Source organism: Pongo abelii, chromosome 21 (assembly GCF_028885655.2).
Source record: "Pongo abelii isolate AG06213 chromosome 21, NHGRI_mPonAbe1-v2.0_pri, whole genome shotgun sequence".
Lineage (NCBI taxonomy): Eukaryota > Metazoa > Chordata > Mammalia > Primates > Hominidae > Pongo > Pongo abelii.
Genome location: NC_072006.2, coordinates 36,606,452 through 36,633,910, shown reverse-complemented (window position 1 = coordinate 36,633,910; position 27,459 = coordinate 36,606,452). Strand labels below are relative to the sequence as shown.

At 57.5% G+C, this 27,459-nt stretch overlaps 1 protein-coding gene and 1 long non-coding RNA gene across 12 annotated transcripts in view; one reads left to right on the top strand and one right to left on the bottom strand.

The window, feature by feature from the left end:
• NOL4L (nucleolar protein 4 like) overlaps positions 1 to 26,000 on the top strand; it is a 144,287-nt gene extending 118,287 nt beyond the window's left edge. For 6 of the 8 annotated variants that reach the window (XM_024238446.2, XM_054541377.1, XM_063720397.1 and 3 more), the window contains 6 exons: positions 12,120 to 12,397; positions 15,342 to 15,527; positions 15,608 to 15,799; positions 16,097 to 16,219; positions 16,666 to 16,867; positions 21,281 to 26,000. In XM_024238446.2, the coding sequence (XP_024094214.1) occupies positions 12,120 to 12,397; positions 15,342 to 15,527; positions 15,608 to 15,799; positions 16,097 to 16,219; positions 16,666 to 16,867; positions 21,281 to 21,501 (1,202 nt within the window). In that variant the 3' untranslated portion in view covers positions 21,502 to 26,000. 8 annotated transcript variants of the gene reach the window in all.
• LOC103888782 (uncharacterized) lies at positions 15,496 to 21,304 on the bottom strand. Of its 4 annotated transcripts, none has more exons than XR_008517099.1 (3): positions 18,521 to 21,304; positions 17,387 to 17,532; positions 15,496 to 15,905 (listed from the first exon to the last, which is right to left on the bottom strand). It is a non-coding gene; the product is annotated as an uncharacterized LOC103888782 (long non-coding RNA). The 4 variants fall into 4 exon arrangements; XR_008517102.1 differs by having other exon boundaries at positions 15,496 to 15,765; positions 17,463 to 17,532; XR_008517101.1 differs by lacking the exon at positions 17,387 to 17,532.
• Positions 26,001 to 27,459: the final 1,459 nt, after the last annotated feature.

Sequence of the window (27,459 nt, the reverse complement as noted above, 5' to 3'; positions counted from 1 at the left end):
CATGATCTGCCCGCCTCGGCTTCCCAACATGCAGGGATTACAGGCGTGAGCCACCGTGCTTGGCCAAGTCCCTGTTTTTCATTGCTGGAAGTGGCACTTCAGGGTGCCCCTCAGGGCTGGCCCCATGTGGCCTGAGTCTCCTGTCCTGGGCTTTATCCCCAGGCCCTAGAACTGAATAGGTGCTCAACCAACAGCCACTGAGTCCTTCTTGGCAGAGATGGGGGATCAGAGAAAGGGCCTGGGAGGAGGTGGCCTGGGAAGCTGGGCAGAGGCGTGGCAGCAGGGGGCTGGGAAGGGAGGAGGTGCCCGATGCCAGAATTGAGGGTTTCTTGGGTCACCTGTTTCCAAAAGCTCCCTGTGACCCCAAGCTCCAACCAGGAGAGAAGGGCAGAGGGGCCACAGCCAGGCCATCTGGGGAGGGTCTGGCATGGAAGGGTTCTGGGAGGATGGAGTGGTCGGGCTCAATATGTGGCGTCCTGTAGGCAGGTCCTGGGCGCTGTGCCGTGGATCTGGCTGGCCCTTCCCCAAAGTATGCTCCTGAGCTAGCCGACCCCCCAACTCTGGGCCACAGCTTCTCTCTGTGACGTGGGCTGGGGGCTGCGGCCCCTCACCCAGGCATGCCCCCAGGAGCTCTTAGTGAGAAGACCAAGGCTTCTTACCTCCTGGCCCCTGCTGCCCTCAGGTGGGGCCCTCTGCCACCCAGAAATGCAAACTGGGCAGCAGGGCGGGCCTCTGGGGAGCAGGTGTGTTTCCTGAGCGCCCAGGGCTCGGTATTTACAGCAGCAGTGCTGTTGGCCTCTCCTCCTTGGCCCGGCCCCCTCCCCAGGCGCCTCCTCCCTGGCCTCCAAGAGGTCTGCAGGGAAGTGTGAGGGCACACAGAGCTCAGATCTTGCTCAGCTCCCTCCTTGCCAGGCAGCCTTGGGCGGGTGCCGACCCCTTGCCGGGCTGGGGGTGATCATCTTGGCCCACCTTGCCAGGTGGTTGAGGACCAGATGCGGAAAGCACAGAGGCCCGTCGGGGGCCAGGCTGGGACTGGATGTGGGCAGTCTTCCTCACCTCCCCCAGATTCTCTGAGCCCTGCACGCCACCCCCTTGGTCCGGTCTTGCCTCCTCAGCCAGCCTAGTCTTCCTTGGTCCCCTCTGCCATGGAGGCCTGTGGGAACCTGACCGTAGCTTACCTCACAGCCACCCTCAGTGGCATCCCCGCCCCTGCTCTCAGCTCCCAACCACCACCTGGGTTGTGCTTCTTCGGAAAGGGAGCCGGGCTAGGGGGTCCTTGGTGTCAACCAGACCCAGGCACTCACAACTTGTCCTGAGTCCCTGTCCCTCCCTCCCCACCCACATGCGCCAGGCCCTGTCCAGGGACCCCGAGTTCCCAAGACCCTGCTTCTCAATCTGGCAAACGCCAGACCCATCCCAGGTGCCCACACTGATGGGCAGCTAAGCAGGCAGCGAGGAGTCAGTGCTGCCATCCAAGGAGAAGGTGCCAGGCAGAAGTGTGCCTCTGGCTTCTGGTACTCAGGGTGCCATGGGGTGTCCCCAGCACGGGGTGAAGCCATTCGAGTGAGGGATCAGGCAGGAGGCCATACGGCTGGTGGAGAAGGAGCTGGTGGGAGTAACGGCCAGGCCACCCGGGCTCAGAGACCATTACCCGCGTTACCCCTGTGCCGCGGCTCCTTCTAGTGTCCTCCTCAGGTGATGCCCACTCTCCCCTGGGCCCATCCCTGGGTCACAGCAGCCCTCTCCCACCAGGGGGCACAGAACTCCGGCCTGCTGCTGCCTCCCCCTGGACCCAACACTCATGGCCAGACGTCTGCCCTGGTCAGTATTGCATGGCAGGAGGTGTGGCCCCTGCACCAGCCTCCCTGGGCTGGCCTATGAAAGGCTTCTCTTGCAGTGGGCTTTTAAGCCAAGCCTTCTCCCCAACGCCTGCTCATTATGGCCGTGTCCATTGCCCTGACCCTAATTCTCACAGCTGAGGCCAGAAACCAGAACTGGGCCCCATTCTCTGGGTGCCGGTCCCACCCACCCCCACCCCAGGAGCAAGAGCTGTTTGTTCCTCCTCAAGGCTCCAAATACCCACAACAGATGAGCAGGCGGCGGCCTCCTGGCCTCCCCTCCCCCAGGTGCAGAGAGCTGGGGCCCAAGCCTTCCAGGGATTGGCTTTGGGCCACACTGGCAGTCCCGGGTCACAGGAAAGTGTCCATCATCAGCTGGGCCGCAGGCGGCACAGACAATGCTGGGCTGTGCTGGGCCCCGGCCCGCCAAGGGGTGAGAGACGCCGGGAGACAGCACCGAGAGATCCCTTTATCCAGGAGTGGGCGGGGCGTACACAGCCCTGGCCTTGTCCGGGGTGCTGGGGCCTTGGGTCTCCAAAGGCCTGGGGAGGACAAGCTCTGGGGCCTGAGGAGCTGAGAGGTTCACCTACTGAGAAAGTGGGGAGGTGGGCCAGGCACGGTGGCTCACGCCCGTAATCCCAGCACTTTGGGAGGCTAAGGCGGGTGGATCACTTGAGGTCAGGAGTTTGAGACCAGCCTGGCCAACGTGGCAAAACCCCACTTCTACCATAAATACAAAAATTAGCCGGGCGTGGTGATGGGCACCTGTAATCCCAGCTACTCAGGAGGCTGAGGCGGGAGAATCGCTTGAACCCAGGAGGTGGAGGTTGCAGTGAGCCAAGATCACACCACTGAACTCCAGCCTGGGCTACAGAGTGACTCCATCTCAAAAAAAAAAAAAAAAAAGAATGGAGGTGAAGGTGAGCCTGGGCCGGTGGGGCCATGTGGGGATCAGTGCCCTTGCCCTTCGCCACCGCCCCTCAGCCCAGGACACACACAGAGCTCCATCCTGCAGGCTCCTGTGTCAGGCCAGGCCCTCCTGAGGCACCTCCACCGGGAGCCTGTTCAAGGGTGACTTTCCCAGGAACCAGGAAGTGACCAGGCCGCGTTGGCGTCATCACCCCGACCTAAGGACTGCAATGCACCGAACCCAGACTGGCTTCCGGGAGGGCTGGAGGAGGGCCTGCCGGGGCTTTGGGGCCAGGGCCCTGCCCCGTGAATCATTCACACATGGTGGCCTGGAGTGGCTCTGTTTGCTCTGAGAACACGGGGAGCAGGCTGTGTGTGTCTCGGCTCGATCTTTGCACACTGAATTAGTGTTTATTTCTCACCACCTGTGCTTGGCCTGGAGGACGGGGCCAGGGAGGACAGCCACACCCAGGCAGTTCATCCTGGGAGCACTTCCCCGGGGCATCAGTGGCCAGTAGGTGTTGGGGGAGGGGCTCTAGGAAGTGGAGCGGTCTGGTAGCAGGGGTAGGGAATTGTCCCACAGTACAGATGGGCAAATCAAGGCTGGCCTTGGAGGCTCCCAGAATGTCTGAGAGCACTGGGCGGCCTGGGTGGTGCTTTGGGGCTGTCTGGGCGCCTCCATTCATCCCGGGTGATGGGTCAGTGACTTCCTCCTGGAGCCTCTGGTTCCTCCCTGATGTCTGCTGCAGAGGGTGGTTGTGCAAATCAGGCGTGATGAGTTACCCGCCGCCTGACACTCGGGACCTGACGTATAATTGGTGTCCACCTCCCCCTCCACTGAAGGTGGTGTCTGTCTCCAGTGCCCACCACTTGAGCCACCTGTCCCAAGGCCTGAACATCATCTGCAGCTTGGGCACCTCTCTAGGGGCCAGGACCCCCAGGGTCTCTGCAGAGAGAAATGATTTCAGTTTTAGGGGAAAATCTAGGTGTGCGACGTCTAACTCATTAGCCAAGGACAGCTACTGAGCCTTGGAAAAGGCTAGTGCAGACAGGTGTGCAATACACGCTGCGTCTCAGCGGCTCCGTAGAAAAGAAGAAGGTGAAATATCTCAGCTCTGATAACACGGTATCGACTATTTGTTGAAATGGTACTATTTTGGATATATTGGGTTAAATAAAGTAGGTTATTAAAATTGATTTCACCTGTTTCTTTATTTTTAAAATGTGGGTACTAGGGCACTAAAATCCCTCATGTGGCTCACACTCTGTTTCTGTCGGACAGTGCTGCTCCCGACTGTGAGGGTCTAGATTGGCACCTGCCTAAGGAAAGAGTGATCAGAGTTTCAGCAGGAACGCCCGCTGCCCGGGCACTGAGGGGCACACGCAGAGGAGGCGCGTGCTGTGGATGTAGAGGAACTGGCGCCCCGGGGCTGCAAAATCAGGGGGCAAGTGTGGCACCCAGATGGGGGGCATGGGCTCCCTGCTCCATGGCTGGGGCCAGGCCAGGCTGTGTGAACCACAGGGACAGAGCTGGGCACTCAGGAGGGCATTTGTGCAGGCAGCCGGGTCCTGAGGGCCACGTGGAGAATGCAGGTGCCCCGTGTGGCCCCATCACCTGGGATGGTAGGGTCCTAGTGTCCCCCATTTGACCCCTGCGCCCCTCCTGCCTTTCCGGAGGAAGAGCTGGGCAGCCTGCCCTGAGCCTGGTGCTCCTTGGAACTATGCATCATGTAAACACGGCCCGGGCGCTGGCCTTTGTCAAAGCAGGCAGGGGGCCAGCCCTGGGGAGGTGCACGCCTCAAATTCAGAGCAGCGTCAGCACCCCCAGACCACAGCCCATAGCCCTGCTGTCCACGCCTCCCTGGCCATGGTGGGCCGTGGCTCCAGCAATCTCCCGCCCCCTCCTCCCCTGTCGCCCTGTTGTGTGTGAATTATTGATGCCCCTCCCGTCCCCCGCCTGGCTGCTGCTGTGACAGAGTCTCATGGAGGCGGCACTGCCTCCAGCAGCCACACCTCTGGACACGGAAGGCAGTCTGCACACAGGGCCTGCTGGCCTCCAGTGGCCGTGTACCTGGCCTATGGTCCCAGGGATGGTGGGCCTTCCCGTTCTCCGAGCCTAGCCTGGGAGCTGGTGGGAGTCGCCCACCGGGAGAGGGTGCCACTGGCTGTGGGCCCCAGAGCGCGGTGTGGCGATTGGTGGTTCGCACAGAGCTGGGCTTGTGCGGGCTGCGGGGCACTGGCGCCCACATAAGGGCATTGTTTGCTGAGGTAAAAGGGGTTTTTGTCTCCTTCTGGAGACGGGACAGAGGGAGGAACAATTTCCCCCATTCATCACTAATTCCTCCATTTGAATAGCAGCACATTGCCCCATGTTCAAATAGACGGACACGGCAGTCCTTCCCTGCCCGTAGGCATTCTGGGCACAGGTGGTGGGCTCCGGGTCCTGCCCAGATGAAGGAGTCACCCTTTGCTACAGCGGGGAAGGCCTGGTTTTGTGGAAATGCTGAGAGGGGGTGCATCCTGGGCTGCTTCCCCAAGGCCCCTCAGGACATGTCTCTGCTGCCTACGCAGCCATGGGCTGGGGGCAGGCCCACCCTGCTGCCATCACGCTGGGCCCCAGCAGGTTGGCCTCAGGGGTGACCCTCCTGGAGGGGCCTCCTGGAAACAGCAAGATGGGGACCAGGTGGGGACAAGAGGTCACCTGGGCACCCTTACGTTCCACTTCCAGCTCCAGGTGTGGAGGGTCCATCCAGAACTCCCAGCTTCCCACTGAGCCTCCCAGCTGGAGGCCTGCACCCGTGAGGCCTGTGTGCTGGGGCTTCGGTGCCCATGGAGCCAGCTGGGTTTCTTCACAGAGTCATAAAGTGCCAGAGCCCAGGAGGGCGTCAGCAGCAACTCCCAGGACTGTAGATAAGAGGAGGCCCAGGGGGTGGCCGTGCCCAAGGTCGCCCAGACTGCAGGACCCTACACCCGCACCATCTCTGCCCAGGCCCCACTGCATTCCATCCCAGCATGGGTTGGTGTGCCTGTCTATGTCTCTTTTAAATCTTTTTTTTTTTTTTTTTGAGACAGAGTCTCGCTTTGTCGCCAGGCTTAAGTCCAATGGCGCGATCTTGTCTCACTGCAACCTCCATCTCTCGGGTTCAAGCGATCCTCCTGCCTCAGCCTCCTGAGTAGCTGGGACTACAGGTGTGCACCACCACGACCAGCTAATTTTTGTATGTTTTAGTAGTGATGGGGTTTCACCATGTTGGCCAGGATGATCTCGATCTCTTGACCTCATGATCTGCCTGCCTCTGCCTCCCAAAGTGCTGGGATTATAGGCGTGAGCCACTGCGCCTGGCCTAAATCCATTTTTATTAAGGGTTGTGGGAGGCAGAATTCCAATTGGATCAAAACCCAACTGCCCCCAGTCTCTCTGTTCCTTCTTTCCCCAAACAGTGACAGGCACTTTCTCCTGGCCAGGTGCAGTGAGGGGTGGGTGTGAGGGCATGAGCCCTCCCGTGGGCACCACCCCCTCCTGTGGGTACCAGCCTCCTCAGGACTGAGCTGGCCGTCATGGTGAGGTCCCCATGTGGAGAGATCCCAGCCCCCGAGTCCCATCCCTTGGCCTCTGCCAGGGAGAAGACCCTGGACTACTCAGAGACCAAGCCATTGGTGTGAGCCTGCCCCTAGCCGGCATAAGCAATAAGGAAATTATTACCTCCCTCACCAAAACCTCTAGGGCCTTCCTAGGTGGCAGGCACAGATGGATTTCAGGGGATCATCTGTGCCCCCTATCAGCCCTGCTTTCCCCAGCGTGGGCCTCCCTGCACCATGGGCCCAGCAACCCCAGGTAGAGAGCACCTTCCCAGCCGTCGCAGCAGGAGTCCCCGCGTGATGTCCTCGGGCCCAGCTTGGTCACACGCTATCACCAGTTGCTGTGATGGGCTGACTGGCCAGGCCTGGGGCATGCACTCACCCCGGCGAGCCTAGGAAGACTCAGTTGCCCCCACCAGAGGGAGGGGTGTGATCTAGGGGGCAGCAGGAGCCATCCAGGCCCACCCACTACAGCTGCACCAACTCTGGTTCTCTAGGGCTGGGGCCGCTTCTGTGAAGGCTGGGCACAGGCCAGAGACACAATAAACACAGTAGTATTGCAAGGAGAGGATAAGAAATAGGTAATTTCTTCCAAGCACTTATCCTCTCCTTGCAATACTACTGTGTTAGAGGAGGCTGGGCGCGGTGGCTCACGCCTGTAATCCCAGCACTTTGGGAGGCCGAGGCGGGTGGATCACGAGGTCAGGAGATCGAGACCATCCTGGCTAACACGGTGAAACCCCATCTCTACTAAAAATACAAAACATTAGCCGGGCGTGGTGGCAGGCGCCTGTAGTCCCAGCTACTCGGGAGGCTGAGGCCAGAGAATGGCATGAACCCGAGAGGCGGAGCTTGCAGTGAGCCGAGATCACGCCACCGTACTCCAGCCTGAGCGACAGAGCAAGATTCTGTCTTAAAAAAAAAAAAAAAAAAAAAAAAAAAACAGAAATAGGTAGAGGGGTCAGTGTACCAGAGCAGGGCGGGAGCTGGGCTTACCGAGAAGGTGACCTTTACGCAGAGCCCTGGAAGTGAGGGACTGCACCAAGGGGACGCCCGGGACAGAGTGGAGCAGGAAGAGGGAACAGCAAGTGCCAAGGCTGGGTCACAGCTGGGGTGGGTGGGTGAGCCATAGGGGCTCGCTGGAAGGGCCTGGTGGGCCCAAAGGAGGGACCTGGCTTCCAGTTGGAGTAAACTCAGCCCTTGTGGCTGCAGCTGGCATCAAATCTACTGCTTGTGGGGCCAAGGGACAGGCTGGACCAACCCCACCCCGAGCAGCACCTCTGCCACTGCTGGTTCATGAGGCTTCAGCCCTCGCCCCACCATCCCTGGGATGGCTTCTGCAGAGCTGTGGCCCATAGCCAGTGCCACGATGGGGATTGGGGCAGGCAGGGAGGGCTTCCCTGGTGGTGCTCGGGTTAGCACGGAAGGGCAAGCAGGAGTCGCCAAGAGTAGGGAGAGACCATGGCTCAGGGGCCAGAAAGCTGGTGACACCCCTTTGGAGCCCTGTCTCCTCTGGAGCCCTCAGGTTTGATTTGTCACTGCTGGAGCATGAGCTCCAAGGGTGGCAGTCACCCCCATCCCCACAGTGGCTCTCTCACCGGGCTCACCTCAGACTGTCACAGGCTGGGCTCCGGGATCCCCTTGCAGTCTGGGAGAGCCTTGTGCGTCAGCAGTGGGTGAGTTATGATGTGGGAAAACGTGGGGTGCAGGGAATCGGGGTTTCATTTTGAGCTCCTGCCCCATCTCGGGCACCATCCGACCTTAGAACCGTGTTTTATGGCTGTGGGACACACTCTGAAAGGAAACGGAGGCTCCAGAAGGTGGAGTAGCCTCTTCCAGCCACTCTGCGGCTCAAACCTGTGGCCTGCCCAGTTGGCAAAACATAGGCCTCAGGTTGTAAGCAGCCCCCAGAGCATGTCGCGCGGCGGCAGCTGTGTGGGATGGGGGCTGGCATGCCGGGGCTGCCGGAGCGGAGCTGGGGGTAGGCGAGACCTTGGTGTCACTGGGGAAGACAGGCTTTTGCCATCCATGTTGTCCCTCTGAGTAGGCTCTGTGTGTGCGGCGTGAGAAAATGCAGTAATGGCAGATAGAGCCTATAAACTAGGGTAAAGGGGCTGTTTTTGGTCTGGGTTTTTTGTGTGTGGTAAAACGTGTGACATAAAATTTGCCATTTTTAAGTGTACACTCCAGAAGCACCGTTATCTCCACAGCTTGTTCATCCCCCACCAGAAACTCTGCACCCTTTAAGTACTCACTGCCCATTCCCCCAGCCCGTGGAGCCTCACTGTACCTTCTGCCTCTGTGAGTTTGCCTGTTCCAGATGCTGCGTAGAAGTAGAATCACTGGGTATCCTTGTCCATCTGGCCTGTTTCCCACAGCCTCGTGTTTTTATCATCCACATTGCAGCGCTTATCCAAACTTCATTCCTTTTCATGGCTGGATACTATTCCATCGTATGAATAGACCACATTTGTGTACCCATTTACTTGTCAAAGTTTTTAAAAATATAAATACTGGGTTGGGCGCAGTGGCTCACGCCTGTCATCCCAGCACTTTGGGAGGCCGAGGTGGGCAGATCGCCTGAGGTCACGAATTCGAGACCAGCCTGGCCAACATAGTGAAACCCTGTGTCCACTAAAAATACACAAAATTAGCTGAATATGGTGGCGGGCGCCTGTAATCCCAGCAACTTGGGAGGCTGAGGCAGGAGAATCGCTTGAACCTGGGAGGTGGAGGTTGCAGTGAGCCAAGATCGCCCCATTGCACTCCAGCCTGGGCAGCAAGAGTGAAACTCCATCTCAAAAAAAAAAAAAAAAATTAGCCAAGCGTCGTGGTGTGCGCTGCTGGGGAGATCGCTTCAGCCCAGGAGGCGGCAGTTGCAGTGAGCCCTAATGGCACCACTGCACTCCAGCCTGGGCAACAGAGCAAGACCCTAAAAAAAAAAAAAAAAAAAGTAAACCATGTAAATGAGCCACCAATATTTTAAAATCTGTTTATATAATGGTGCAGATTTCCAGTTTCTTCTAACAGCTTGGAACATGTGGCCATACGAGGTCCTAGCACCTGGTGCCTTACGGGTCTTACCCGCCCAACCACTTCCCTGGCCAGACCAGGGTGGCGTCTGAGTGCAGTTAGGGGAGGTTCTGCCCTGGCACTAGTGCCTGTCGATCCCAGCCAGGCAGCCGGGGGCACAGCCCCGAGGCAAAGGTCTTGGTAGCTGGGGAGTCTGGGCCTCTGTGCTGGGCATCTGACTTGGTAGAGGCTCCAGGAGCACCCTGAGCAGCTTGTCTCTGGAGCTCACACCTGGGGAAGGCAAGTCCATCTTCTCGGGAAAACCTGATTGGGAGGTGGGTGATGGGATGATGGGATGTCACCTCTGGGCCTGAGCAGGGTGTGGCACTGCAGCCAGCCTTGGGCCTGGTGCCTGTGATGAATGCAGTGACCACTGGCTCACTGTGTGCCAGGCACGATGCCCACTGAGGAGCAGCCCCTCATTCCAGAGGAGGAATCTAAGGCCCTCCAAGGTCAAGCAAGTGGCCTGTGAGGGTGGTGTCGGTATGTGAAGTCGCACCTGCAAGGTGGGTGAAGGATGGGCCCCCTGCAGCTCATGGGAGCGTGGGTAACCAGCCAGTATGGGTGTCATCCCTGTCCCCCATGGAGGCTCCTGGACCTCAGGTGCAGGGGCTTCTCTGGTGACAGGGTCTGTCCTGGTGGGGCAGATGGCCCTCACGATGACCCTGGGCCAGGGGAAGGGAGCACGAGGATCCCTGGCAGGGCCGGGCAGCAAGCTGGGGTTGGAGGCATGAGTGCCTCCTTCCTAGGGACAGTGGAGAAAAGTGCCAGCCTGAAGTGGCAGTGTGGAACCAGACCTTGAAGGCTGGCTGCCATCTGCTCAGCTGGAGGTGTCATGGCAGGCAGATTGCAGAGCCCCAGCACAGGATAGTGAGGCTGGGCTGGGGGACTGCAGAGGTCACAGGACTGAGAGTGCCACTGGCCATGGGCCGGACTCTTACTCAGCTACAGGAAAGCATGGGACAGGGGAGTGAGGATTAGGCCCGGCTCTCACAGGTGGGACGTGGGTGGCCTGGGCGCAGGAGAGCAGCCAGTGGGGGCTGCATGAGGAGCTGGTCTGGTTCCCGGGTGAAGGACAGTGGGCACCCCCATTCTCACAATTCACCTTCCCTGTTACCCACGAGGCTCAGTAAGGCACATCTGTCCCCCAGGAGGTCTGGCACCTTGGTTGCAGTCATTACTTTGTTTCCAGGCCAGCACTCAGTAGGTGCTCAGTAAAAATGCTGGGGAATGTGTTGGCTCCAGACTGGGCGCGAGTAGGCTGTGGGGTCCCGGGGACAGCCAGCGCGGGCCGGGACTCCGAGGATGCAGCCAGTGAAGGGCAGCTATGGGCGGGCTTTGAGCAGAGCCCGGAGCTGCCCTGCGGGAGGATGGAGGGAGTGGTGGAGCTAGGCTGCCCGGAGGAGGACAGGACGCCTGGCCCAGGGGACCTGCTGCAGCCGAGGGGGAGGGGTGCACTGCGCCGCCGTGGCCTCCCATCCCCCTCTGCCCGGCCTGGCTGCATGATGGGCAGCCTGGACCCGCCCCCGGGCAGCCGGGAGGCCAGCAATTGGTTGGGGCACTAGAGCCGCTCGGTCGCCATGGGGACGCTCTGGAGGTGCGCGTGCCCAGTGCCCAGCACCGGGGACTAAATCTTCATAATCTGCCGGCTGGGAGGGTGGGGGTGGGGTCCGGCGTGACCCTGGCCTGGGGGAAGGGGCAGCAGGGCTCGCTGTGACCACCCCTCCCCCACCCACTCTGGGTGCAGGTGCGGAGCCGCCAGGGTCACCCGTGCGTCCTCGGGACCCTTGCGGGTGCTCACCTGACAGTGACCCCGGGAGTTCCCGTGCAGCTTCAGCCTCTGCCGTCTCAGCTGAGCAAGCAGGAGGCCGGGGCTGGGGCTGGGGCTGGGGCTGGGTGGGCAGAGAGGCCTGGAATGTATCTGGAACTGTCTGGTCCCCCGGTTAAAGTTTCCTCCCCGGCGCCCGCAGGCTGGCGGTGCCGCGCTTTTTGCGGCAGGGGGCGCCCTCGCAGTGCTTTGCCGGGGCCGCCCACCCTGAGACTCCGGGCAGGCCCACTCGGGGGCCGCGTGCAGACCCCAGACCTTGCAGCCGCGGCTTGGCACGTCCCAGGCTATGGGGCCTGCACGGAGCGCGGATCGGGGGGCCACCGTGCCTGTGCCTAGGCGCTTGCAGGAGGGAGTGAATGGCTGGGGGTCACAGTAGAGCCATCCTTCCTGCCTCGGGCAGAGGAAGGAGACATTTGAGGGCCCACTGTGGGCAGGGGCTCTGAGAGCTCGAAGCTGCAAGGCAGTGCCCGGCAGCAGGAGCAGGGTGGGTGGGAGGTGCGGTCCTGGGAGCTGGGGAGACGGGAGAGCCTGGCCGGGCTTCAAGGGCCTCCAGGGCCCTCTGGCAGGCCACTCACTCCCAAACCCTTGGAGCTGGGCCTCCCTTAAGCCTGGACATAACGCTTGCGAGTTTGGGGTGCAGGAAGACCCTCCATGCCCTGCACAGCCCTGCCTGGCCACTCCCCTCCTGATGGCCCCTCTATTCTGGCAGAGGGGACCCTGTGGCTGCCTCAGCTGAGGCTGTGGGCTGGGGCAAGTTGCCTCTGAGGTGGGGTAGCAGCACTCACCCCCACCCAGGGACACTCATGAGGAGGACACAGGGTCGGATACTCCGAGGTGGCTGCAGTGGCCACAGTGCCTGGGATGGGGCCTCACACCCAGGCCTCTCATTGCAGATGACTCCTCCTCTGAGAGTGGCAGCGGCAATGGCTCCTCCACCCTGAACCCATCCACGTCGAGCAGCACGCAGGGCGACCCTGCCTTCCCTGAGATGAATGGCAACGGCGCCGTGGCCCCCATGGACTTCACCACGGCCGCCGAGGATCAGCCCATCAACCTGTGTGACAAGCTCCCGCCGGCCACGGCACTTGGCACACCCTCCTACCCCTCCGATGGCTGCGGTGCCGACGGGCTGCGGAGCCGCGTCAAATACGGGGTGAAGACCACCCCCGAGGTGTGTGGGGCTGGGGGCTGAGTCCATTTCTTTCTGTAAAGGGCTGTCGCGCGGCGAGAATGAAATTGTATACGCCCAGAGCTTAGCTGGAGCCAGCCCATGTGTGTGACACCAAGCCAGGGTGGTGGCTGTGGCTGGTATGCCGTCGGGTTCCTGGTGAAGCTCTGGAATGGGAGATGGCTTGGAGTGTGGCCCCAAGCCAGGCCCCCTTCTCCGAGCCTGTGAAGTGGAGCTGACGGCCCCTGCCTTGGTAGAGGTGGTAGATGGATATGCATTCCCACAACCTATCCCCCTCCCCCAGAACAGCATCTGCTGTGGATAACAGCAAGTGGCCACTTTCGCCACAGCCAGGTACGAGGCCTCCCACTGCCTGGTTTCTCTGCATGACTGTCCCCATTTTATAGGTCGTGCAAAAAAAGGGCGAGGGCCCAGGGATGTGGGCAGTGGAACTCCTCCTTTGACCAGGCAGATGGAGGGTGGTAAGGGCAGGCACAGTAGGTACCCCTACCAGTGGGCATTCCCCCTGCTTCCTGGGGCCTCCCCCACACTTCCACAAGCTGCCTCCGGGCCACTAAGGTTTCCTGCAGTAGTGCCTCTTCTCCAACCTGGGCCCGGGGGCCAGAGGTGCCTTCCTGGAGCTTATACCTCTGGACAGGCTCTTCTCCCTCCCTGGGCCTGTTTTCTCTTCTGCAGAGAGAGTGGAGTAGGTGCTAGTGCCTGCCTCAGTTGCAATGTCTCGTGGGGATGTTCTGTACCGTGGGCTCAGTGCTGAGTTGTTGCTATGTGTCTAGCGCAGGTGGCTGGGAGCAGGTTCTGGCCAGAGCAGGCTTTGCCTGGGTCCAAGGGACAGGCATAGCTGCTGTTCCATGAAGGGGGTGAGTTGTGTTCAGCAGCCATTGCCACTGTGGCCACAGGGTACATGGGGGGCCCAAGGAAGTGAGATGAGAGCAGGAACGCCACCAGCAGCTCCTATCTTAGTTTTTCTCCATCTGTCTGCCCTGGCCCTGGCTCGGGGTTTGGCTGAGGAGTGGCGTGGGAATGTGGCTTGCCTGGGGCCGCATGGCCAGTTTTGGTAGCCAGCGGGGGCCCTCGGCATCCCGCCCCTATCAAGTCTGTATGTGGACGAAGAGACAGGCACCAGGCCAGTGACCCTAGGGCACCGACCCCTGCGGGCCTGGTCCCAGGGAGAGAGGCCTGGCGGGGGCTGTGCTGTGGGATCAGGTGCCAGGCAATGCACTTCTTCCTGGATTTGCTCCTCAGTGAGTGCTGTTCCCCTCTGGGCTGTGCCATGGCCATGCTCCACATCACAGGGTCTGACCATGCAGCCGCCTATTCCCTGAGCCTGCCTTACCTGCTAGATGCCAACCTCCTTGAGGGCAGGGACAGTGTCCCCAGGCTACTGCCAGTCAGGATCTGAATGAGTAGTTAGGACACGTCGAAGGCACAAACTTTCCAAAAGGCAACAGTGGTCCTCAGCCGTCCCAGAGCAGTGCCCTGAGGCAGGGGCAGGAGACAGGTGGTGTGGGAGCTGAGCTGTGAAGGATGAGAAGATGGAGGAGGCATGGAGGAAAAGAGGGAGTTGCCTCTAAGGAGAGATGGGTGAGGGGGCTTGTCCAGGGAGAAACTCGTGGTGGGAGCAGAGGGCCGGAGCCCTTCTCTACTGGAGGAGACTGCCGGGGGAGGCTGGATCTGATTCCCTCTCCCTTTCTACCCACATATTCTCAAGGGGCCACTGTGTTGTCCTGGTGGGGGGCAGACAGGAGAAGCCCAGCTCAGGAGCTGCGGGAACGCATCCTGCTTAATGGACCTGTCGCCTTGGCTGGCTACCTCGCCCAGCCCATCTGTTCCTCATCCCGACAGACAGCATGCTCGTTGCTTTGGTGACAGCCCGGTTGTCAACTTGGGGTTGCAGCCCCTTGGGGATCAGGGAGGAAAACCCCGAAGCCAAAATATATCTTGGCACAAGAGGAGGCTGGCGGGTGGTGGGAGTCCTTTCCATGTCTGCCTTTCCCCTGCACACGTGGCAGGTCCTGGCATGGGCCTCTGCTGAGGAAACAGCTGACGCCCTCCTAAGCACTCGGCAGCCCCGGGAGCCAGGTCTCTACATACACTATTGCAGTTAGTCCTCCCTGCGGCAGCCCCGGGAGCCAGGTCTCTGCATACACTATTGCAGTTAGTCCCCCCTGCGGCAGCCCCGGGAGCCAGGTCTCTGCATACACTATTGCAGTTAGTCCCCCCTGCGGCAGCCCCGGGAGCCAGGTCTCTGCATACACTATTGCAGTTAGTCCCCCCTGCGGCAGCCCCGGGAGCCAGGTCTCTGCATACACTATTGCAGTTAGTCCCCCCTGCGGCAGCCCCGGGAGCCAGGTCTCTGCATACACTATTGCAGTTAGTCCCCCCTGCGGCAGCCCCGGGAGCCAGGTCTCTGCATACACTATTGCAGTTAGTCCCCCCTGCGGCAGCCCCGGGAGCCAGGTCTCTGCATACACTATTGCAGTTAGTCCCCCCTGCGGCAGCCCCGGGAGCCAGGTCTCTGCATACACTATTGCAGTTAGTCCCCCCTGTGGCAGCCCCGGGAGCCAGGTCTCTGCATACACTATTGCAGTTAGTCCCCCCTGCGGCAGCCTCGGGAGCCAGGTCTCTGCATACACTATTGCAGTTAGTCCCCCCTGCGGCAGCCCCGGGAGCCAGGTCTCTGCATACACTATTGCAGTTAGTCCCCCCTGCGGCAGCCCAGGGAGGGAGGTGGTAGCATTGCTGTCCCCACTGCACAGATGAAGGGAGCAGAAGAGGGGAGTGACTTGCTCAGGGCCTCGCAGCTGTGGCTGTCGTGGCAGCAGGGCGTGCGTGCCACCCTGGTCCCCAAGCTCACCGCCTGTAGGAGACCCAGCAAGGGCATGAGCAGCTGCTTGGCCCAACCCTCTGCCTCTTGCCCTCCTTTTAGTCCCCTCCCTACAGCTCTGGGAGCTACGATTCCATCAAGACCGAGGTCAGCGGCTGCCCTGAGGACCTGACAGTGGGCCGGGCCCCGACGGCAGATGATGACGACGATGACCACGATGACCATGAGGACAATGACAAGATGAACGACTCTGAAGGCATGGACCCTGAGCGTCTTAAGGCCTTCAACGTGAGCACCGGCCGGAAACAGGTGGGGTGGGATGGGGGCAAGGCCAGGACCAGCCCTTCCCATGGCCCGTGTCTCCACAGATGTTTGTGCGTCTCTTTGTGGACGAGAACCTGGACCGCATGGTGCCCATCTCCAAGCAGCCCAAGGAGAAGATCCAGGCCATCATCGAGTCCTGCAGCCGGCAGTTCCCCGAGTTCCAGGAGCGGGCCCGCAAGCGCATCCGCACGTACCTCAAGTCCTGCCGTCGCATGAAGAAGAACGGCATGGAGATGGTGAGTCCCCACTCCCTGGCCCACACTTTCCGTCGGTGCCACCACTGACCTCCTGCCACACTCCCAGGATGCCCGGGCCCCTTCACCCAGGGTCTTCCCAGGAGCCCTGGAAGCAAGTACCATAATCCCTGGTTTGCAAATGAGGGAACTGAGGCCCAGAAAGGTCACACAGCTCCATAGACTGAGGCGCTGGAGCCCAAACCCCACCCTGTGCCACCCACCCCTGGGGCAGGGTCTCTGCACAAGCCCAGGGCCCCCACGAGCCCTATGCTAGCTCCATCCCCGTTCTGCCTGCAGACCAGACCCACGCCACCCCATCTGACCTCGGCCATGGCAGAAAACATCCTGGCAGCTGCCTGTGAGAGCGAGACGAGAAAGGCAGCCAAGCGGATGCGTCTAGAGATCTACCAGTCCTCACAGGTACCTGCCACCGCAGCCACTACAGGGGCCGCTCCTGGGCAGCCAGGGAGGGCAGGCCTCGTATGGGTGTGGACTGAGGGAGCTGTGATGGGTGCAGTCGGGAGAGGGGCAGAGGGGGAACAGGAGGGCAGAGACAAGGAGAGGAGGTGGGTGGAGGTCAGGTGTGTTGTTCTCAGAGGGCCTCAGACCTCACACGGAAGCCTGGACTTCATCTGGAGACCAGAGAGCCCTGATCAAATACGCTGACAGGGAGATGAGCAGAGTTAGGGAAAGCCCCAGGGGGGGAAGGTGGCCGGGGGGGGGACAGACAGAATCCCACAGGTCAAACCACAGCATTGGGTCCCAGGAGTCCTGGGGCCACAGCATTTATCCGCCTTGTGTCCAGGGATGGTAGTTGGGGCCAGCTGCCCCTTGGTTTCCCCAGCGCCCCTCTTTCCCCTCTGCAGGATGAGCCCATAGCCCTGGACAAGCAGCACTCGCGGGACTCCGCAGCCATCACCCACTCCACCTACTCACTGCCAGCCTCCTCCTACTCCCAGGACCCCGTGTATGCCAACGGCGGCCTCAACTACAGTTACCGCGGGTACGGGGCCTTGAGCAGCAACCTGCAGCCCCCTGCCTCCCTCCAAACAGGAAACCATAGTAATGGTGAGTCAGGGGAGGCCTGGGCTCTGGCTTCCTGACCAGCACCCAGATGGGTCTGCACAGCAGCCCTGGGCAGGGGAAGGGGTAGAGGGAAGCAGAGGCCAGTGATGGAAAGGGGCTGCCTCACAGCATAGGGAGCAGGAGGGGCAGCTCTGGCACCCTCCCACTTCATCGTCTTAGCTGGTCCTTAGATTGGAAGGTGAAGGAGACTTAGTTGGTTAAAGCAAAAAACCTACCGCCCCCTTCTCACCGCCAGTGACGCTTGCTCCAACACTTCCCACCTTCACTACCGGCGCCTCTCACTGGTTCCGCTCCCCCAGGGCCCCTGTGGGTTCCAAGTCCCAGCCAAGGGCCTGTTCTTGACCTGAGTTGAATCTCCACAGCCCCATCTCACCCATAGCGACCGAGGCTCAGTGAGACAGCTGCTGGCCCGGCCCAGCTGTGGCCCCGCTGGCCTGCAGGGCGGCTCCCTCCCCAGGCCTCAGCTCAGGGCCTGCCTTGTGAGGTGAAAGCTTTTCTCACCCGGGTGCTGGGCCTCCGTTCTTGCTCCTGCACTCATGGAGCCTACATCTGAGACACCCAGGGTGATGGTGCACACCTGCTCCCTCGCTCCGCTCCTGTAGCTGGGTGATTCAGTAGGTGCTTTTCCGGTAACTTCCCAGGCTACTCTGCGCAGATGGGGCACAGACCATTAGAGGAGACAGCCCCCGAAGAGACGGAGGCTTCCTCGTGGAGTCAGGTGCTGCCGTGAGCACGGACTGGAGTGGGGAACCTCACACCCCTTTACTGTGAGGCCAGGGGAAGCAGGGGAGGAGTGGGGTCAGCCTGGTGGGTCGCAGGACCTCTCGGGCCAGGCACTCGGGTTGTGTTGTGTGTGCAGGAGGAGCCCCTGCTAGGTTTTAAGCACAGAAGGGCCGTGAATTGTGTGGTCTGTGTCATCCTGTCTGCCCTTATAAGAAGGTTTGAATGGGGAGAGCAGGAGGCAGAAGCCGCGTGCTTTGGGGGTCGTTCAGAAGCCGGCAATGAAGGGAAGAGTTGAGGAACTTGAGTAGGTTGGAGAAAGGTGCCACCTGTAAGCTGGAGAACCTTGGTGCAAGATCTTGGCTAAACATGCCTGAGGATTCCCTAAGCCCCCGTCCTTGGCTGCAGGAGACCCCTCACTGTTCCTGGGCAACAAGGGAGGGAGCTAGTCCCCACCCATGGCAGGAAGCCCAGGCTGCCTCCACTCGTCTTGACCCCCCACCCCCCAGAACCAGGAAGTGTATGCAGGTCCCTGGAAGATTCCTGCCTGGGCTTAACTCCTCATCCCTTCCTAATGCCTCTTAACCCAAAATAAGAGGCCGCCTGGCCCTAATCCCTGAAGCTAAGGCCGGAGTGGCCAGCACGGTGAGAGGTGGAGTGGCTGTCCTAGGCGGGCTCCTTTCATTCCAGGAAGAAAAGCCCTGCCCTCCCTACACATGGGGGTCTGGGGCCCGGCAGATGAGGTGAGGGTGGTCTGGGACCTGCTCCCTCCTAGCAGCAGGCGATGGTGACAAGCCTCTACCTGGTGTCCAACCAGCATGACGTATCTCAGGGCTGCGGCTGCCAGGTTCCCCTGACCCTCCGGAGGGCCTCTCATGGTGGGGCCGAGCCTGCTTCAGGCCTGCCCATTCTCACCTGCCCGGGAGGCACAAACAGCAGCCAGAGAATGATTCTTCCAGGGAGGCAGCTGGCTCTGCCCTTGTGCATCCTGGGGTCTCCGTCTCCCATCTGTGTATACCCTGTTTCCTCCATGGTGGGTGGGAGGCCACTGAAGCAGAAATCTGGTCATTTACCTCCTTGCCTGGGGCAGCCCCTGTCCTTGAGCACTAGTACCTCATTTGAAGAACATTGTTTAAATCCTCCAGCAGTTGAAGGAAGACGACAGGCAGCCGCGTGGTTGCGGGGCCACCCAGCCCCACTGGCCTCCCCAGCCTCAGCCTTTCAAGTATTGTTCAATCAGTTTGGTACCTTGGCCGGGCAGCCGTATTAATGGCTCAGAGCTCCTCACTTTGCTCATTATGTTGTCATCTGGAGATGCAAATCAGCTTAGATAGAATCAGGCTCGGCCTGTCTTGCCTGGGGTGCTGGGTAACTCATGCTCACTCCTATCCCTCTACCCACCATACGGCAGTCCCTCGGCAACCTGAGCATCTGGCTGTAACCAGAGTCTGCATGGGGGTGTCTCCAGATCAGATCGGCTGCAGGAAACAGGGACCTTCTCCTTTCCAAGCCTCAGCTACAGCCCAGGAGAGAAGGGAGGAAGCTCTGAGCACAGGCATGAACAGGATAGCACTTGGGGAGAGGAGAAAAGAAAGGAACCAGGGCCACTGCTCATGCTGACTATGCCAGGAGGCTCTGGCCACTCCCAAGCATGATGCAGAGGGGACCAGAACCACCCTAGAGGGAACCAGACCCTCTCCCCCTCCATCCCTCTGGGTCCAGCCCCTGCAATATCCAGAAGTTAGCAGAGGTACTCCTGTTCCAAGCTTCTCAGTCCCGCATTGTGACAACACCTTGGGAGTCAGTCACCTGTTTGGCTGCTGTTTCCAGACACAGCCCCAACCCCTTCCCCGTGTTTGATTTTAACAGACTCAACTGTTTCCTTAACTCTCAATTCCAAGGACACTGTTTAGAAAATAGTTCCTAGGACCTCCTCCTTGGTGTCCACATTCTCTGGCCGGAGAGGAAACAACCCCATGTGACAAACTGTCCCATCTTAGACTCTAGCTTCCTTCCCCATTTGGGGGCTGCAGCAGCTTCCTTATAGCAGCAGTCAGGTTTCCATAGTTTCTCCCAAGATGTTACTTCCAGTCTGGATACCTCCCGTGACAAGAGCTTGTCCATCTCTCTTCATAGCAGCATAAAAACTGCCATGGAGATGCAGTCATGAGCGAATGTGGCCATCAGAAACTTCAGGGTAGCTGGGGGAGCCTCACACCCCCGTGGAAGATAAAGCTGTGGGGAAGGGACTCCAGGGGGAGGGCAGAGAACAGAGAAGCTGACCTGGCTGCATCAGAGAAGGCTTCCCAGGGAAGCGGCAGCTCTGCCTGCACCTGCCCAGAGTTCTCTCTTCTTTGGCTGTTTCTTGCTGAACACCTTGCAGAATGCTTTTCAAATTCCAGGAGCTTCCAGGTCTCCTGGGAGCCCATTCAGAAAGCCCTGAAACCTGTTTGGAAGCCTTTCCCTACTGGGCCAGTCTAGGCAGTCAGGCCTCCTGCGGGCTGAGAAGGAGCCTCAGCCTGTGCTGAGTGTTTCACAATCGGCATCTCAGCTTCTGCTCACAGGAGCCGCCTAGTTTTGGCAGATGAGGGCTCTGAGGCCCAGAGAAGTTAAAGAATTTGCCAATGAAGTAGCAGACCAGGACTTGAATCCACACTTGCCCAACTCCAAAGCCAGGAGCTTCTTGGGAAAAGCCAAGAGAGGGCAGGGCCTGGCAGTCCCCTCCCCAACACGCACACCCCTAGTGTGTTTTAAAAGATGGCAGGCTCCCTCTTTGCCATCATCATCCGAGGACAAAGGGCAGGCAGTTTCTCCAGAAGCGAGTCTGAGTCTTGTCCTGATGGTTCCGGCCCACACTCCCTCGTATCCCAGCAGCATGAACCCTCCACCTCACTCAGGCACAGGACTCCTCCCAGGAGGGGGGATTCAAGGTGCTGAGGCTTAGCAGAAAGAGGCTTCACCCACCCAGCCCCTTCCTCCATCCACTGGCTGCCATGGTCCCTCCTGGGGGTGCAGTTATGGCCTGGCCAGTCTGGCCTGCACCTCTCCCCCCAGACAACCAGGGCAGCTGGCCTCTCTCCAGCTGGACAGAAGCCCTTTTCTTGTCTGGGCACACAGATGTTTCTTCTCCCGGCCTTTTGTGGCTCGACTCTCAACTCCTCTTGGGCTTTCCCCACACGCATCTCTCAGGTGTGTTGGGCCCCTGCCTACCTGCAGAGTCTGCTGCACACCATCTCCCCTTCCAGCCTCGGTGTCTGGGCTGGGGAAGAGCACACAGATGGGTGCTGCTCCTTTAGGCACGCTGGCAGAGGCTTTCTTTTAGCACTTGTCCCACAGTTCCTCAATGGAAGTAGTATTTTCCATTCCCAAACTCTGCTCACCACACTGAGGAGAGGCAGATCTTAGGAGTTCCTTTGCCCCAAGGCCTCCTCTTCCTCACCTAAAACCAGATCTTTGCAAGATCACCCTGAGGATTCTCCGAGAACCCTGTCGCCCGCAAGCCCATTCTAAGCACTAGGGATAGGGTCATCAGGGAGATGGACCAGAGCCACGGACTCCAGTGCCCAACTCACAGTGGGCACTAGGCCATAGGTTATGACAGCGCCAAGGAAGGTACACCTCCCAGATGCCAGGCAGGGTGGCTGCGCCCTTCTCACCCTACTTCCCTCTCCACAGGGCCCACGGACCTCAGCATGAAAGGCGGGGCCTCTACCACCTCCACCACCCCCACGCCCACCCCCTCCAGCACCAGCACCAGCAGGCCCGTGCCCACTGCTCAGCTCAGCCCCACGGAGATCAGCGCCGTGCGGCAGCTCATCGCGGGCTACCGGGAGTCTGCTGCCTTCCTGCTGCGCTCTGCAGACGAACTGGAAAACCTCATCCTACAGCAGAACTGACCCCACCGGCACCTGGAGCGCACTGCCCTAGGGAAGGAGGCTGTCCCAGCCTGGACCCGGCTTCCTGCCTCACCAGTTGGTACATTTTGTTTTTGAAAGAGGTGGGATCCAAAAGAGCTGTTTCTAGCCACACTCCAAGCACCTGAGACTTTGGGCACAAGGACACTTTTTTTTTTTTTTTTTTTTGGAATCTCACCACACGGGTGCTCTGACCTGCTTGGAAGAGGCCAACGGGGCAGCTCTGGAAGGGTTGGGGGCTCCCCTGACAAGGCGCTGGGGCTGCAGCTCTGTTTAGAATCACCTTCGTGGACCCTGATGTTAGAATCCCACCCCCAGATAATTACCTTTCAAGTCTTAGGTGAGCAGAATTGCATATTTATTGAGAAAAACAAAGTGGACCCTTTCTTCCTCTCCCCTTAGTAATTTATTTTTCTGAAAATGGATTCTTTTGTGTTTGTACAGATTGCTAGTCTGTGTCTGTCTGATCAGAAGGATGTATCCCCATACCTAACATTCCATATCACTACACTGATGTGGGCTGGGGCCAGTAGGGGCAGGGCGGGTGCCAGGCTGGCTGTTCCTCTGCATGCCTGGCGCACCCTGTGGCCGCTATCCCTTGGCCAGGCCATCCTGTTGCAGATCCCAGTGCTGCCACAGGGACACCACCAGGCACCTCCCTAGGCACCGCCAAGCAGGAGGACCTCACCCACACCCATGGCAAAGCAAAACAAAAGAGGCACCCCAACCCCATTCTACAGAAGCCCCAGTCCATGGTCACCTGTATTCTACCTCACACTCCAGCGTGGGCTTTTTCCAGGATGTGCCCTGAGCCTGTTCTGAACAGCTGTCACCCCAACTCCCCCACACAATGTGTCTGCCTGGGAGGTAAGTCCAGACTGGGTGTCCAGGAGCTGGAACCCAGAGAGCGTCCTGTCCCTAACCAGCCACTGCAGTCCTCCAGCTCTGGCCTCAGCTGCTTGACAGGACGGACTGCTGGGAGATGGCAGCCGGTTGGCAGGGCCCTTGCCCTCACACCCCGCTGCCCAGGAGCCAGGTCTGAACTTCTGTGCACAGGCCTGGGCCCTCAGACTCCTGACAAGAGGGGCCGCTTCTTCAGGGTGAGCCCCCCTGTCAGGCAGCTGTGAGCTCCAGGGCGGACTGCAGCTCCCATCCCCTTGCGCCATGTTTGTTTGGAGTAAAGGGATCAGTGGAAGTGGAGGAGCCACTTGGGTTCTCCTAAGACCAGCCCTTCTGGAGGGGCCAGTCCTGGAAGAAACCCATAATCCCTGGAGTGTGAAAAAGGGCAAAAAGAAAAAGCTGGCCTGGTTTCCTTCCTCCCTGATTGATAGGCACTTCCTCTTGCTCAGTGCAATACCTACCAGTGCTGCTAAACCAGGGATTCGCCCAGACCTCAGCAGGCCCCCAGGGCCTCTCCATGCAACACTCCGTAGCCATGACAGCAGCTCTCTGCTGCCCGCCCCTGCCCAGAGCTGGCAGAAGCCCTCTGTTGCCTTTCCTCCCTCAGAGCAGAGAGGCCCCAGGGGAGCCAGGGCCGAGTGGATCCTAGGATGGCCACGGAGAGCCACTCGCTCCCAGAACAGGCGCCCCTTCCCAAACCAGCTTTTCCGCAGCCAATTGCCTGTTGCAGCTGTGGCCACTGCCTCCCGGCACTGTGGCAGACTCCCCCCAAGGAGGGATGGGGAGGGGGCACCGGCAAGCATGCCCCATCCCGCCTCAGGCCCAGAACTCTGAAAGGTAGGGTGCCCACCCTGTGCTTACTTCCGGCCCCTAGAGGTTGGGGGTGGTCGTTATCTCTCAAGTGGCCTCCAACACCCCATCCAGCCACACCACCTCTGCCTTCCATCTGACCAATCCCCAGGCCTCTGGTCAGGGCCAGGACACCTGACTCACCCTTAGCACAGCACAACCTCCAGTGCCCAAGGCCTCTCCCACACCCCAGCCATCCACACATCCAGCCCCACCTGCTCAGTACTACTCCCCTCAACATTTGAATTCGTGTAAATATTTATTTTTGTGTGTGAACAATACTACAAAGTAATCAGTAAGATCTTTTGCAAAATGTTACCCCAGGCAATTTGTGAAAATCTTAATGTTAAAACCTGGCAGAGACAATCGCCACCCTAGAATTCCTGGTACCAGTTACTTAACGTGTCACTTCTCCTCCCAGAGGCAGTACCCAAGCTAGACATGAACCGTTTGCATTTCTTGGCAGACAGGAGTGAGAAAGACTGGGAAGGGGCTCCCTCCCCCTACCCACACAAGGATTAGATCTAAAGATCAGCGTAAGCTACAGTTTGAAGTCATGTTTTTCTGAGTTCAAGCTGTTGGAACTGAGCACCCTCCAGCCTGCCCTAGTATTGCGGCAAGAGCGTAGGTTCAATGTGTTTTCAAGAGAAAGGAAAGAGTATGTTGTTAAAGTCCATTGGGCCTCCCAGGCCCCTCCAGGACAATGGATTTCATCATGTCGACCCCACCTCTTGGGTGGGCTCCTCCTTTCCTGTGAAACTACACCTGAAGCTCTGGAGATGGCCGAATCAGGAGCAAGTTTCTGCATGGAAACAGGATTCCATTTAGCTGGCTCAGTCAGGGAACTTGTTCTGTTTTGCAGCTTCAACCCCTTCCCCCTACTCCCGACTTGGAGGGCACCAAAGAGCTGGTTCTGATGAACTAAGCTCGCTGCTGTCTCACCCTCACCAGCGGGACTGCCTTCTCCCAAAAGGAGCTCCCAAAGCCCTGTCCCACAGCCATTTAAAAATCTTCTGAAGGGCCTCAGGGCACAAAGTAATCATTTGGGATCCTAAGTTAAAAAGGAAATGCAAGAGTAGGATACTCCAATTCCAGAGTCTTTGCAGGGGGCTAATCCCACAAGAAGGGTAGCGTCAGAGAAGTGGGCATTGGTCTTAGTGGTGGATCATCAGGTAGACAAGTGATAGTGTGTGTAACCCATCTGAAATTCATTTTACCATCACCACTCTTACAAAGGACAGTTTATTCCCAAGGACAGTGCTGACGGGGAGGGGGACAGGCAGGGAGTTAGGAGGGTTTTCGAGGATTTCAAACAGGTGGAACCCATCCATCCCTATTCCCAAGGGCCACTTACAACTCCAAGGGTGGTTACAGGATTAACTACCAGTTCATCTTCAAAATGCTGCTTTGAACTCAGAGGGTTGATACTTTTAATTTGTAATTTTTTGTAAAACTTTTTACAAAATAGTAAAGTATTTCACCAGAATACCAGTTTCAATCCGTCCATGGTCTGATTTTTATATAATTTAGTGGTGCTTTAGAAACTTTGTTTTTGTTGTTTCTGAGCTAAACAGCTCAATCCTTTTTCGCCTGTATCTACCTAAGACCAATGTGAACCTTTGTATTTTTGCTCCTAATTTTGGACTCAGTGAAAGTGTACTGTTTACATGTACAGATGCCCCCAGTCCCTGTGTGTTCTGCAAGACTTGCTCTTGAGGAGGAAGATGCACCTCACTAAGCTCATCTGCTTAGCAAAGCCACAAACAAAAACCTCTTTTTACCTACGTTTCCACCTAAAAATACAACAAAAAACCTACACCACGTAGAACTCAGATTGGCTGAAAAACACTTTCCACCTGGTAGATGGCCCATATGCCTCAATTATGTGGTCCATTTAGGAGCAGGAGTCAGAAGAGAGACCTCCTATTGGCTGCTGGTGGGTAACTGCATGGACAGAGGAAAAGGGACTTTGCTGCAGAGCTGTGGGATGAACGTAGTTCTTCCCTGGGCAGCCTGGGAGTGGGAAGGTCAGAATGACTCATGTGGCCTTCAGGATCAAGCCAACCAGGATTTAGGGACAACCCAAGAGGTCTTTAGTCCTCTGGCGTAATTTAGACATGTTTTGGAAGAGCACGAGTTCCATACCTGAGATGAGATTTAAGACTTTCAGTGCAGATAGTACAAGCCATTTCTTCAGGGTTCCTCTGGGGGCAGCTCCTTCATGAGGTCCCACCTCCGGGGAGGGGCACAGGGCTCCAGATAGTAAGCACTTAAGGCAAACAGTGGATGGCACCAACTTTTAAAGGTTGATAACTCTATTAATCAATGGCTTCACCTCTAAATTATATTTTTACAGATATGCACCTATGCAACTTAACGTGGCTCTTCTAAGCAGGTGAGGACTTCCTCCTCAATGCTCTCTATAAAAATTATTTGTGTTCTATATAGTGAGTTTTACCAGTAAATGTGGCTTAATATTTTAATTCTTAGAATGTGTCTTCTCTACGTGATGCGACTAAATTCTGTTTTGTTTGTGGAATGACTAGCACAGGCCGACTCCCTCTCTCCCTCACTTAACAAAAGACCAATGAGCTGTTAATCGAGCTGTTATCTCCATGGTATTACTTGCTAAATGCACTGATTTCATAAGTATGTGGAATCCTTTTCCTTTTGAATCTGTATATCATATATAAGACTGAATCTACTTAATAAACACTGAACAACAAACCGAATGCTCTGCTTCCACTGTGTCCTATCAACAGCAGTACCGCCTGCCACTTCTCATCCTTCCTCATCTAGTTGGGCACCAAAATACCTTTCTACTAGTAGATTCCACCTTTTCCTAGCCAATAGTATGGCACACAGAAGGTCCTCAGTACATTTTCTAGAAGAAATAAACCTGTAATTCCAGCACCTCATCTGTTAGAAAGGGAAGGAAATGAACCTTTCCCAGGTGCCCTTCAGTTGCTGAGCTCAGGCAGAATTCTCACGCACTGTTTTAAATCTCAGTTCCCTTACCCGCCACGTGCAGACACAGAGGCACACGGGGTACACGCCTTGCTGAAATTCAGTGACCAGCAAAAAACTTGTAGCTTTTCCACAACCTCTCACCCTAGCACATGGGCAACTGACTGAAACCAAATTCCCATAACAATCCCTAAGTGCTAATTTGGAAAACTGAGCAAACATGATCCCTGGTTCTGAACCTTCAGTGCTGAACATTCCATTCTATGCAAAACCCTGGATCCCACCTTGAAGGAAACAAAAGAGCTGCTTTTCCCAAAGATACTTATTTGTGCTAATTTTTTTTCATCCTATATATATGGTTTAGGTTAAGCTTTAAGGAAAAATTGTAGGAATATGGCTGGGAACAAACATGATCATGGATATAAAAACAACTTTAGGCATGTTAAAAGCATACATTGACTGCTAAAATTTGTGTGCGTGTGTGTGTATATATATACACGTATATATACACATACATATACATATATATACATACACATACATAAACATATATATATGTATACACATTTATGGCAGTTCTTATTAAAACCTTGATTTTTAAATAATGACATAAGAATCCTTTTTCTCATAGAAATTCTGTTCAGTAGCCAAATATATAAAATGGAGAAGGGCATGACTTTGGGGCTGAGACTCACTGAGAGACAGAAGACGACGGCCCTTGACACCTCCCTTGACGCTTTCCTTTTGCTGAGGGGCAGCAAATCCTCAGTTAATACCACAGAAATTCCTTCTCCTGCCTAAAATGATCACCACTGAGACTCCTCAAACTATAAAGACTATTAGAAACCCACAACCTGGGACAACAGCTCCAGAACATGGACCCTGCTGGCCTCCTGGCCAGCCCCGCAAACACTTACCTCCTTCCACAGGAAATACTGCAGTCCACCAGAGCACTGAGATTCCCAGGAGAAATTGCCTGAGGGCAGAAAAGTGCTCCCTTATTCTAGTCTGGCTTCTTTAAATGGGGCTCCACACCACTGTTGTTAACAGTGGATAAAAGACTTCATCAAATGGGAATGTCCCCTCAGAAGAGTAAACTAAAATGTATTCAATGACAAAACAGGCAAACCTCCCTTTATGAAAAACAGGAAAACATGCATATGCTATTTTTCCAACTTAAAATGCACTAGGGAAGCTTAGTAGTTACATTTCTTTGCAAGAAGA